Source organism: Anomalospiza imberbis, chromosome 18 (genome assembly GCF_031753505.1).
Source record: "Anomalospiza imberbis isolate Cuckoo-Finch-1a 21T00152 chromosome 18, ASM3175350v1, whole genome shotgun sequence".
NCBI classification, from domain to species: Eukaryota; Metazoa; Chordata; class Aves; order Passeriformes; family Viduidae; genus Anomalospiza; species Anomalospiza imberbis.
The window spans coordinates 10,076,022-10,089,250 of record NC_089698.1 but is presented as its reverse complement, the minus strand read 5'-3'; the positions used below and the strand labels follow the sequence as shown (position 1 = coordinate 10,089,250).

The 13,229-nt window shown below is 46.6% G+C and overlaps 1 protein-coding gene across 4 annotated transcripts in view; it reads left to right on the top strand.

The window, feature by feature from the left end:
- The window catches only part of TAOK3 (TAO kinase 3), a 74,665-nt gene that overhangs the window by 38,831 nt on the left and 22,605 nt on the right, over nucleotides 1-13,229 (top strand). For 3 of the 4 annotated variants that reach the window (XM_068208913.1, XM_068208914.1, XM_068208915.1), the window contains 7 exons: nucleotides 196-292; nucleotides 2,210-2,323; nucleotides 3,417-3,508; nucleotides 5,425-5,518; nucleotides 6,890-6,971; nucleotides 9,394-9,561; nucleotides 12,342-12,548. In XM_068208913.1, the coding sequence (XP_068065014.1) occupies nucleotides 196-292; nucleotides 2,210-2,323; nucleotides 3,417-3,508; nucleotides 5,425-5,518; nucleotides 6,890-6,971; nucleotides 9,394-9,561; nucleotides 12,342-12,548 (854 nt within the window). The remainder of the gene's footprint in view (nucleotides 1-195; nucleotides 293-2,209; nucleotides 2,324-3,416; nucleotides 3,509-5,424; nucleotides 5,519-6,889; nucleotides 6,972-9,393; nucleotides 9,562-12,341; nucleotides 12,549-13,229) is intronic. The other variant, XM_068208916.1, reaches the window with a different exon arrangement.

The window sequence follows — 13,229 nt, the reverse complement described above, 5'->3', positions numbered from 1 at the left end:
CCTTGGGGTTCAAGATCACAGGATCACAGTTTGGGTTGGGAGGGACCTTAAAACCCTCGCAAGGAAATATTCTTCCATAGTTTCTCTTCGTAGCAGATTGGTGGGATTCCTTTCTTTAAAAAACACTTTCTCAGAAAAATAACCCATTTATTTTCTTCTGTTTTATTTTCTTGATTTTTTTTTTCCCCCCCATAGTTCACAAGAAACCACTCCAGGAAGTGGAGATTGCTGCCATCACCCACGGTGCCTTGCAGGGGCTGGCCTACCTGCATTCCCACTGTAGGATCCACAGGTAAGGCTGGAGCTGCTGCCCTTCCATCTGCTGCTCCCTGGAGTCTCAAAGCTGCTTAGAAAGTTCTTCTGCCAACCTGGGAAAAAGTTATTCTACCAACATTTTCTCTGCCTTGTTGGCAATTGTTCTGTGCAGACCCTGGTAACAAAGGATACCCAGGAATACTGCACTGAACACTAATAGAAGAATATCACCCTAAATGTGCCAAATAATTTGGAGTTCACTGAGCTAGACTATTTCTAAGACTAGATAATTTTTCATATTTACAAGTGAATGAGTAAAACTGTATTGGTTTTGCAAGGCCTGGTTTCTGGTAGCAAAGAGGGTCACAGAGGTGTGATGGAATCAAAATTAGGTGATGGAAGTGTAAGTCAAGCATAAAACTACCTGAAGAGAAATCCATGGAAGGTGGCAGAGCCCTGGAAGAGCTGCCCAGGGAGGATTTTCCCTCCCTGGAGACACTCCAAACCCACCTGGCCACGTTCCCGTGTCACCTGCTCCAGGGGGGTTGCACTGGGTGATCTCCAGAGCTGCCTTCCAACCCCAACTACCCTGTGCTTCTGTGACCTGCATTTCATCCCAAGAGTATTCCACCTTTTCCCTGCTGAGGTGGGAAGGGCAATGTGCTCGCCCAGAAATGAGGAGCAGCGACACATCCCTGCCTTGGTGGCCGCTGTGGCAGAGCAGGACAGGCGACAGGGCGAGCCCTGGCCGGGCGGGGAGCAGCGCCGTGCTGCTGCTGCGCGCAGCCCGGCGAGAGGCTCCTCAGCTGGAGCGGCGCGGCTGAGGGAGAAGGGGCAGGATTCTGGGGGTTGGGGACGCGATTCTGGGGGTTGGGGACGCGATTCTGGGGGTTGAGGACGCGATTTTGGGGGTTGAGGACGCGATTTTGGCGTTGGGGACGCGATTTTGGGAGCGGGTCCCGCGGCCCCGGCCCCGCGCGGGGACCTGGCGCGGGGGCGCCACCTGGTGGCGAGGGAGCGGCGCTGCAGGCCCCGCGCGGCGGGTGGCGCGAGGCGCTGGGGGTGGAAAAGGAGGGAATTCTTGGGTTTTTTTCATGATTTAATTGCAGGCACGAGGCTGGCAGATATGTTGCTGATAGCTGATGTGGCTGTTGAGCCATGGTATAGAATCACAGCATGGTTTGGTTTGGAAGGGACTTTTAAAGTTCATCCAGTGCCACCCTATCCATGGGCAGGGACACTTCCACTAGCCCTGGTGGCTCCAAGCCCTGTCCAGCCTGGCCTTGGGCACTCCCAGGGATCCAGGGGCAGCCACAGCTTCTCTGGGCACCCTGTGCCAGGGCCTCATCACCCTTACAGGAAGGATTCCTTCCTAATTTCCCATCTAACCCTGCTCTCTGTCAGTGGGAAGCCATTCCCTGTGTCCTGTCCCTCCATCCCGTGTAAATAGGGAATAAATCCCTCTCCATCTTTCTTCTAGGCTCCCTTCAGGTACTGGAAGGCCACAATTAGGTCACCCTGAAGCCTTCTTTTTTTCCAGGCCAAACAATTGCAGTTCTCTCAGCCTTTCCCTGTGGGAGAGGTGCTCCATCCCTTTGGCTGTTGTACAGGGAAGGTGGCAGTGGAGGTGACAGAGAAGGGGACAGCCTGTGCTGTCTCACTTGTACTTTTGAGGTGTTCATTCTTGCACACACAAGACTTCAGCACTTGTCCTGCAGCAGTAGTGTCAGGATGTAGCACTTGTGCATGAAGTATTCCATAGTATTACTTCTGAAGCAGTGCTGTCCAGGGAATGGGGGAGTAGAGGTTACTCTGGGCTTGCTGCTGAAACAGTCCGTGAATTCCTCTCTGTGTCTCTGCCAGCATTACAAATTGCAGACAAAGGCATCTCACCAGAGTTTGCATCATGCTGAATTGCTTTTTTTTCCCCTCTTTTTTTTTTTCTCTGTTAAAGGGATATTAAAGCTGGAAATATTCTTCTAACAGAACCAGGTCAGGTGAAACTGGCTGATTTTGGGTCTGCATCTATAGTCTCCCCTGCCAACTCTTTCGTGGGAACGCCTTACTGGTGAGTGAAGCCTGCAGTGCTTTAGTCCTTTATAAAACTGCTCTCTTCCCTTTCCAGTGCTTCACAATACAATAACAATACCTGGAAAAAAATCTTCATGGGCCAAGCAGTTTTCCTGGCATCCCTGTGTCCAGATCTTCATCTTCAGGAAGTCTGTCCTTGCTCAGGGTCTATAAGGAGAGGTTTAGGCTGTGCAATGCTTGGAGATGGCTCCACTCTTGCAAGGCCATTGGCTTAAAAATGCCTCACACTTGCCACAGGTGCTGGGACTGAGACATTCATGGAGAAAGGGATCCTGTTAGTCTGCCTGGAAGTCACACAGCTACTTCAGCCCTGTTTTGAAGGAATTGCTGAAGGGTCACCCGAGTTCCTTGGCATTCCCAGCACCGAGGACCAGCACAGCTCCATGCTCCACTGATTTTGTGGCAGAGGCCCCAGGCAGTGCTGGGAGGTCACCATGGCCCAGCCTTGGAATGAGGCCATTTGGCAGGAAGCCTTTTTTTGGAAGAACACAATTTCAGAGGATGAATTTTTGCAGGCTGGGCCTGCCGCTTCTCTGTCCCCACTTCATCCCTTTATCCTGGACCAACTCCCCTGCTGTTCCAAATTTCCCTGTTCCATGCATAGCTGCACCCACAGGCTGCATTTGTCTGCTGGAAATGCTCCTGGTGTGCCAAGGGGAAGCCTGGGGGAGGGTGCAAGGGGTGCCTCTAGGGCTTTCTTTCCTCCCTCCCTTTCCCCCTTCTTTCCTCCCCCCTTTTCCTCTTTGTTTGCTCCCCCCTTTTCCTTTTTTCTTCTCCCCTTTCCCCCTTTTTTTCCTCTCTCCCTTTCCTGTTGTTTCCTCCCCCTTTCCTCTTTCACATTTTCCCCTCCTTCCTCTTTTTTCTCCCCCCTTTCCCCTTTTGCTTTTCCCCCCTCCTCTGACAAGTTGCTGCTGTGCTCAGTGCTTGTTCCATTCCAGCACACTCTTCCTCAGCTCCCTGCTGTCTCTCCTGGTCTGTGGCTTTGCTCAGGGGGATGGAGCCACCTCAGCTGGTGTGCCTGGAGTGTCCCTGTGTGTCCCCTAACACAGCCTTTGCTCTGTGCTTGGCAGGATGGCACCAGAGGTGATCCTTGCTATGGACGAGGGGCAGTACGATGGGAAGGTGGATGTTTGGTCTCTGGGGATCACATGCATCGAGTTAGGTGAGTGAACATACAGCTGAGGTGGGTGATTAACTCTGCAGTGTGTTAGGATCTCCTGCAAAAAGGGAAGATCCTTACTCCTCATCAGTTTTCCCCTTTAAAACGCCTGACTTGGAGCACCCTGACAATTGAGTTCAATCTTTTTCTGCTGGCAAATCAAGAGCAAGCCACTAATGCACTGTGCTTTCATGTTAGTCTGGTGTGCTCAGTTATTCCCTGGAGAGGCAGAGCATTTTGCTCTTGAGTGAGAGGAAACCAGGGTTTGTCAGCCGTGTTTTCCGAGCTGCACTCTGAGAAAGTTGTCCCAGCTGTTGTGCCAAGGGAACTGGTGTCCTAAGGATTGTGTGTCAGAAGGGACCTACATTTAATTTTCAATTCTTACTTCCCTGCTCTCTGAAACAAAAATCTTCAGTCTCAGCTGAAAAGTTTGTGCCATGAATCACCATGGACAGGCTCTTTATGGGAAGAGAAGAAAGGGGTTTGCACTTCAGAGGGCAAAAGATAGACATCCACAGAGCCTGGAGCAGAGGTGGATGTGATGGCAGGTACACAGAGTAGACTCTCAGTGTGTGTTTCAAGTTTGAATATTGACATTGCATGTGCTGAGTAGATAATTTTCAAAAATCAGTCTTGATATGGATTCTACTTAACAGCAGTACACCAATAACTTATTGTGTGGATGAGTTCACTGAAAATGTCATTGATGAACGTTTAATCAGCAGAAATGTGTGAGATAACAAAGAGGGGGATGTGCAGAAAAAGTGCTGTCTCCAGAACTGAGATGGTGTAGATAACCAGCAACTAACATGGCTGCATTTCATGTGCCAGCATGCTGACACAGTCTGTATTTTGACATAAAGAATGCCACAATTGGAAGTTTTAGGCTTCTGTTGTTGTGCATGGCCAATGATTCTTGTTTGTGTGGAGTTCAGGTGTGTCACAGCCTCTCAAGGAGTAAATCACAGCAATAGGAGAGACTGTGCATCCCTATGTAGAAACAGTCTTGGTAACAGAATTTCTGTGGAGCTTTTTGCTCAGGAACCCTAAAGATGATGGACTTGCTTTCCTTAAAAATACCCTTTTGAGAAGCATTAAACTTTGTTAAACTTCAAACTTTGCGTGATTCCCTGTCTGAGCATGAGGTCAGGCAGCAGTGGGAGGAGATCTCTTCTTGAGCAGCACTTGGCTTTCTTTGGATGCTGATGTTTTAATTCCTCGTGCAGCTGAAGTGAGTAGTGATTAAGGAAAAGCAGAAGTGGTGGTTTGCCTGCCTGGCAAAGGCTCTGGCCTGAAAGAACTGAGAAATCCTGGCACCACTGACCCTGGGGAGAACCAGCCTCCCCCAGCACTGTGAGTTCTGCCCTCCTGAGAGGTCAGGGGCTGCTGGGCAGGTGCCCTCTGGGTGCAAGGACTGGGAAGGATTTCAGTGAGAGGGAGTTCATGGCACATCTGGCAAGTGAATTGGGTAACCTGTCCCACTTGCAGTGACAAATGAGGCAGGCAGCCACTTTCTCCTGTAACCCACATGTTCAGCAGTGCCTCAAAGATCTGTAGGGACTGAGACAGCATGTCCTGGCCCTGAACTGTGCCTAAGATCAGTTGTACTCAGCTTCAGCTGATTTTGCCACAGCAGATCAGGTGTGAGATGCTGCAGTTAAAGTAAAATGTTCTGCAAACTCTTCCTTATAATTTGTATCATTCTCTTTTTGGATTTTGTCATCCTTTTCCAAGTGAACAGCAGCTTTCCTTGAGTGGGTGTCCTGGTCTAGCTTGGAACATTAAAATAATTGGCCTAAATGTGATGCCAACAGCACTGAGTATTGATTTAGCAGTGATACCCTGCTCATAACTTCCATACATTTCTCCTTTCTTTCCAGACAGCCTTATCACACCTTTCTGTTCTTTTCTCTTTCCAGCTGAAAGGAAGCCTCCACTTTTCAACATGAATGCAATGAGTGCCTTATATCACATAGCCCAGAACGATTCCCCTAGGTTACAATCAAATGAATGGTAAGAGAGCCATTAACAGCTGATTTTTTTTTTTGTTTATTTCTCTGAAAATGCCCTGTGACACTGCACAGTTCAAGCCTGACAATGAACATGCTGATTGCAGTGCAGTGATTTGTGGGTGTTCTCAAATCTTGTGTATGCTAGCTCAATTTTGACCTTCTGTTACTCTGGCTGTTCTACAATCTAAAAGTGTGGAGGTGTTAATTGTGAGGTGTAGCTGCTGTAGGAATTAAAATACTCTCAGATGTGTTAAACCAGCCATGGCTCAGCATCAGCAAAGTTTCCAGCTGCCAAAGATCCCTGTTGGCAGAAGAGTTGTTAGCATTTGCTGTGCAGCTGAAATGTGCAGAAAGAGAGGAGAATGTGGATGTAATTGGATATTTTTGTCAGTGGAGGACTCCAAAAGCCCTCAGAGCTCTGTGGCCAGAGAATGCTCCCTGTGCTGCAGGCTTGTTCCAGAATCTGAGCTTGGATGCAAGAACACTTTGTCATTCTGTGGGTTCCCTGTACCCAGGATTGGAATGGTGCTGTTGGGTGATGCTTGGCAGAGTCTGCAGAAGGCTTGAAGCAAAAGCTGGTGAGGTGTGGAGTTCCCCCATTTCTCTGCTGGGCATTTGAGCAGCACAACTGTTTAACTGCTGATCATTGTATCAAGACCATTCCAGTTTCCTTGTTCCATCCTCTCTGTTTTGCCCATTTTTCAAGGTTCAGGAGCTTGCTCTGCTGCCTGCAGCATGGTCCCCACGTTGTGTGCAGGATTTGCAGTGCAGAATAGAGACAGCTGTGGATAAACATAGCACCACATCAGTGCTCTTGGTTGCAAACTCTTGTTTACAGTGCCCTGTTTGCTCTCTTGGAGTCACCAAGGTGCCTTTTGTGCTCCTTTTGAGTCCAGTGGCACAAAAAAAATCAGTTTCCTTCTTTCCATCTAGGATAAAACCTCAAATAAAGCCTCAAGTGTTGGACTGAGCATTGAGGCAGGGCTCCCTCTGTAACCTCCCAGAGATCAGTGAGTGCATTTCTGGAGTTCCCAAAATTGCCACAGTCCTTTGTTTTTAAGCAGTTGAAGTAAAATCAAAAATAGCGACTGGTACACATAGTTCTCGCTTGGTTTTCAGTTTGTGCTTGGGGATAGTTGTGTGTCCACGTTGTTTCAACAGCCTTTAACTGGGAAAGAATTTATGAGATCAACTTGGAATTTGGAAAAACCCAGTTACTTTCTCTGCCTTAGAACTTAAGAACAAATTAGTCAACGTTTTTCTTTTGCTTTGCACTGATAAGTTTGAATGTATTCCAGATTGTGAGCTTCTTTTTTTAATTTAGATTTTTTTTTTTCTTTTTTTTTATTTTTTTTATTTTTTGATTTTGCAGGTCAGACTCCTTTAGGGGATTTGTTGATTACTGCTTACAGAAAATACCTCAGGAAAGGCCATCATCAACAGATTTGTTACGGGTAATTTATCAGATCTTTTCCAGAAATCTGGGGGGAAATCTGTTTGTCTACCAAAATAATTGTAAAGATGGTGAACAAATACTTTCCCTTACAAAAATCCACTCTTTGTTAGGTTTTTTGTTTGGTTTTTTGTTTTCTTTATCCCTCCATTCATGCATCACACTTAGCAATTAAAAATAGCATTAAGGGGATAGGCCAAGGCTGACTTGCTCCCCTAATCAAACCACCAGACTCAAAAGTTGTTTAAATCCCTTTAATGGTTTCTATACTGAACCCAATTAATTAAACTCATTTTGGAAATAACTGGATCATTTTGGAAGGGGTTTTTACAGGTCCCTAATTGCCCAGAGCCTGTAGGAGGGGGACCTGGGAGTGATGTGTGCAGAGTTTGCCAAGGTTTTGTCAGTGAATCATGAATCAGTTCCAGTTTAAGTCAATTGGGTTCAGTTTACCTGGGAAATAGAGGAGCTGTTTACAGCTCCAAGGGCTTTGCTTTTGGGAAATTCAGGAGCAGCCTTCCATTAGAAGGTAGGGAGATGTGAAATCCCGTCCAGCCCCTTTCCATCAGGCTTTGGCTTTTAAGTATTGCCTTTCTTTAAAGCTGATTATTAGCCCTGCTCTCCCTCTGGCTGCTGGTGCCAATGACCTCTCCAGGTAAATGATGAAGGAGCTGTTTGTGCTCCCTTTGGCACCTGGTATATATTTTTATTTCCTGTGGCACATTTGTGCTGTGGCAAATAATCAGTGTTTTGTTCCCTGGTTCTACTTGTTGCACCCTGACCAGCTAATAGGTTTAAGATGTGAGTTTTGGAATGATTCATTCCTGAGGATTGGCAGCCTTGCTGCTCTCTAGGAACAGGCTGAGTTCATTGAAGGATGTGATTCCAGGAGTACCTCAGTTTGGAGTCTGTACAAACAATTAGAGTTGAGATCTGAGTGGGAAATCCTGTCTATTCTGTGGTTGATATTTATATTTTATTTATATTTATGTCTGCCCTACACTTTTCACGGGGTCACATTTTAATATTTGAGTGCACACATAGAATGGATTTAGGTTCAGGATCATGGTTCCAAATGCTTTGCTGCTTTCTAAAAATGATCTACAATGAAATAAAAATGGGTTCCTTTTTTTCCTAATCATAAATAAGCTGCAGATTGTTACTGTTCACAGAGAAATAAATGGTGGTTATCTGCATTGAGGAGCAGAAATGATTCATTTTGTTTCTGTGTGAAATGATGTTAAGAACTTCTAGCTCTGATTCAAAAATAAACACCATCACTACAAGCAAAATTGGTACTGAAAAGACTGGCTGTCCCCAGTAGCAAAACTCAAATGCACAACAATCTGAATTCAATTAAAAACGAGAAATCAGCTTGTGGCATGATGCTTTCCGTGTTTATTTACAAATCATTAAAAGATGATTAGCTCATCCTTTCAGCTCTTGAGTTGAAGGCTCCTGTAGGGTGGGCTGGGGCTCCATGAGCTGCTCACTCCAGCTCCAGGGGATGAGTTCACTCACAGGAGAGCTGGGAGGCCGAGCAGGCAGAGGTGACCCTCCTGAGAATTTCCTTGCAGGTGGGTCCAGCTGTTGAGGCTCTAACAAAAGCCCCTTGTGGCATTTGCAATGTGCAGTAGAGAACAACTCTTTTTCACCCTTTTTTTTTTCCATTGCCCATTTTTCTGTTGTCACTGTTTTACTGCAAGCATGCAGAGGATGTTTGTGCCCTAAAGCCATCCCTCTTGGGAACTACTAAGCAGCATGCCCAGCTGTAGGGAATCCCATAAAAGTATTGGCAAGTGTACACTCAGGTTTTCTGCTTTAGCCAAGGTTAAATGGGAAAGCTGGAGACTTTTATATCCACTGCCAGCTGGACAGTGCAGGAGAATGTATCTGATAAATCAGAGAAGAGGCTTTAATCATATTCCTAAATACCATTAAAGAATTTATTAAGTCTGCACTTAAAAACCTGTGCAGGAATTGGCAAGAGCCTGATTTGATTTCAACTCTGGCTACAAAAGCTTTAGGTATAAATAAACTTTGTGGTCTCCTTGCTTGTTTTATGTGCAAATTCCAATAGATGGATGCAGGATAAATCTTTGCAGGTTGATTCTTCTTTGTTCTGGGTGCATTTTGTTCATTCCTGTGCCTCTGAGGTTTGAAGTGTCACCTTGTGTGTTTTGAGTGAGCCCACTCAGGAAGAGACAAATCATATGTGTAGCCTGGAGAGCTCAGAAAACCTGACCCCAGCACAAGCTCAGTGTGTTTGGAGCCTTTGAGCAAGGGTGTTAGCGGTTATTGAATATGAACAGATAAATTGCAGGATGGGAGGTGTCACTTCAGGGGTCTGACAAGTCAGTCCCCCACTGTCCCTGGTTTAACCCCAGGGTCTGCAGTGAGGTGTTCTATCTCCTTTAACCCAGCACGATTTTGTCCGCCGGGAGCGACCACCCAGGGTGCTCATAGACCTGATCCAGAGGACCAAGGATGCAGTGAGGGAGCTGGACAACCTGCAGTACCGGAAAATGAAGAAAATCCTCTTCCAGGAGACCCGCAACGGCCCCCTCAACGAGTCCCAGGAGGAGGAGGAGGTACTCGGGGTTTGGCTCCCCATTCACACTGTTACCTGTCATTTTAGGGCCAGGGAGATGTCCCTGTCCTTAGGGTGGCAGAGCAAGCACAGCCTAGGTGAGGAATGTTGTCGGAATATCACCTGGATCAGCAGAGAGACAGGAGAGGATGATGAGTGAAAGTAGTCCTTGCTCGGTGTTAAAGCTGCCAATTACTGTACATGTGGAACTTTGGATTTTTTCCAGTGCTGCCCTTTCTTCTGGAAGCCTTAGGGAAGAAACTCATTCTGAGGGAGGTTCTCTGTGAGAAGTGGCTCCCAGCCTGTGTGGAGGAGGGTCTTTGACAGCCCAAGATTTTCTTTCTCATCTGTGCAGTCAAAACAACTCCATTAATGTTAATATTTTTTCAATTACCATAACTTTAGTGTAAAGTAATTGGCCTCTCATGAGCTGAAAAGCAAATCACCGAATTAGTAAGATTTATTTTTTAAAAATTCTTTAACGTTAAAGAAGAAAAAGGTTAAAGACCTAAAATGCAGCTTCAGTTTAAATCTTGTAATAAACAACCCACTTAATCAGTGTATGATAATTGACCCTAACTGGGGCTGAGAGAAGGAAACCAGTCATTTTTCAATTGATGAGCTTAGATGGAAATTAATGTCACTTGGTGCAGGCACAATGCATAAATAAATCCATGACTGCTTCTCAATGAAAAACACTGCCAGACAAATTGATGTCTGTGTTCCTTTGCTCCAGTGGAGTGAGGCAGTAACACAAGGTGAGGTGCCCAAGCTCAGAGGATCTTTAGGGGCTTGGGTTTGAGGTTTGGGGGTGTCAAATGCTCCTTGTAAGCTAAACTGGCTGAAGAAATGGGCACGTGGGTCTCAGGTGGAGCTGCAGGAGGAGGGGACTGGCACTTTGTGAGGATGCCCCAAAGGAGCAAGAGCAGCAACTCCTGTGATTGAAGGTCCCCTCCGGCTTCCAGACCTGGAGCTTAGCTGGGGACTGGGGGACTGTCAGATTTGTGCGCTGAAACCTCCCGGTTTCTCTCCCCACGTGTGACAGGCTGTCAGCAGAGTGCCAGGGAATGGTTTCCCACTTGGCTGTTGTGCACTTCCAAGCTCAGCAGGAAACACGTGGTGGTGTTTGGCTCCAAGATGTGTCTTCTGTTCCTCCTGTCCCCACTCCTGAAGAGAGCAGGGAGAAGAGCTGTTGTATCTGCAGGGAGGGCAGGATGCAGCTGACACTCTGCATGTGCACAGCATGCTCTGCACTGACCCCTGAGCCCTGTCCCAGCACAGGAGGTGTCACTGCTCGTGTGTGTCACTAACTGGGCAGGGAGAGCAGACCCAGCACGTGCTGCAGTTCCTGTTGAACTGGGGACACAACCTGCCCCACTGGAAATGCCACCAGGCACTTCCTCCTTCTACCCTGGGCTTTCTAAGGTGGAAGATAAGCCTTAAAAATCCTTAACATGCAAAATATTACTAATGCTTTCCTCAGAACCCTTCCAAGAAGGTGAAAGTTGAAGTCAGGAAGCCAGGGCTAAGGTTGCATATGCAATCTCATCTCTGTCCTTCCTGCATAAACATTCATTAGTGACACAGCCTCAGAGCCTTCATTATGTGATTTCTTCTGCAACTCTACATAAGCATCCTGAAAATATTTTCATTCCCCTGTGCCTATGTTCTCTGTAAAATAGTATTATTCTGGATTTTAAGTGCTCTCACACAGGCTCTGAATGATCTGCTGATTGCTTAAAAAATAATCACACAATCAAAGGCAAATCTGTCAAGTCTCAATTTTATCTTTCTGTCAGTCTCCAACAAAATGAGTTCCCCGTTAATTGATTTGTAATGGAATTCTCCCCAAGCTCCCTTCAGAGGCCAGGGCAAACTGGATGCAGTTTGAGAGCAGGCTGCTCATTTTAGTGAGTCAAGGCTGCTTTACCCCAGGAGCTGAAAGATGTTCAGAGTTTTGTCCTCACTGTGAGCTCCTTATGAGCCTCTTTGGTGCTACTAGTTAATTACAAAGGACTCCATAAATTCTATAAATCAGTCCAGGCTAAGTGCATACTCTGGCATTACTATAGTCCTATGGGTTTGGAAGAAGAAAAAAGGCTGCTAACTCCTGATATTTGTCTGTAGAATCAAAAATACCTCTTATATGAGGAATCTTTGTTTATGTATATCCAAGTTTTAACTCCTATAGTAATGCAGGCTGGTCTGAGTCAGCTGCTAAGATTCTTCATTCACCTTTATCTTGGCTGTAAAAACGAGGTTCAAGGGGTTTCTAGCTTGATAAAATCAAATTGCTGACTGCTTGGGACATGGAGGTTAAAACCTCTACACCATGTAGAATATATCAAATAATAAATGGATTCCTTGTCTTACATATTTTCTGATTCAGGAAATGTGTTATAGCAGATCCTGACTTGAAGCATTGTTTTAATTCAAACTTGGATAATTTCTCTTAATTATGAGGCTCCTTCCACCAGCCATCCAGTATTCCTGGATGTCTCCTATCAAGCCAAGAGCCATGACCAGACTTAAGGATATGTGGAAAAAAACTGGCTTGAAATCTGATGTAATCAGATTGCAGGGGAAAAGGCAGAAGCTGCCTGCCCGATACGGAGCATCCCAGAGCCCAAACAGCCCTTTGAGATGTGCAGTTGGCAAAATAATGCCCAAAGACCCTTGGAGTCTGCAGAGTCACCTTTAAAACAAGCTCTGGGCATTGCAGGCACATGCTGGGCAGGTGATCTCCTGCAGGATCTGTAACTGATGCCCCTTGTTTTATAGGACAGTGAGCATGGATCAAACCTGAGTAGGAAGATGGACAGTCTGGGCAGCAACCATTCCATCCCCAGCATGTCTGTGAGCACAGGCAGCCAGAGCAGCAGTGTGAGCAGCATGCAGGAGGTCCTGGATGAGAGCAGCCCTGAGCTGGTCATGATGCATAGTGACGAGAGCACCATTAATTCCACCTCCTCCGTTGTTCACAAGAAGGTACGTGTGCCCTGGTGCTCTGTGCTGAGAGCAGGAGCTGCTGCTGGGCTTGCCAGAGTCAAGTTCTGTGGGGTTTTTGCCTTTAAAAGCATCTAAAGAGCCTCTGTCCATGAAAAGAGGTCGCTGCTCAAGGAGCTGTCAGTGCCTAGGCAGGGTCACCAGGGCTCCCCGCATGCCCAGCCCTGCATGTGCACCTCTTCCTCTGCTTGGAACATCCTTGTTCCCCTGGGAATGCCTGTCCTGTGCTCTGTGTTGGTCCTGGCAGCCAAGCTAACCCTCTGCCAGGCACAGTGTGTGATTAAACCTGCCTGCACTTGGATTTCCCTTGTGAGGAGTGGAAGTGTGCAGAACTTTGGACCCTTGCCACGAGGTACGTTTGGAGTCGAATCCCACTCGTTGCTTTCCTGCTCCTTTGCTGCTTGCTGTGATCTGATGCCTTTCCTTTTCCTAGGGCTGGATAGCGAGCTGAGGTTGTCTAGCTGTAAGCCAGCATCTCATCTCCACTGTTTGTCTGACTAAAACAGTTTTGGCTTGGCCTTAGCAGTGTCATTTGCTAGTGGGCAGCAAAATGTAGGTTGGTTGTGTTGGTTTCATTTGCAAGGAACTTCAAAGTGTACATTTACTTTTTGCCAGAGGAGCTAAAACATTGCAGCAGCATGAAATGTATGAATTTCTTGTTTG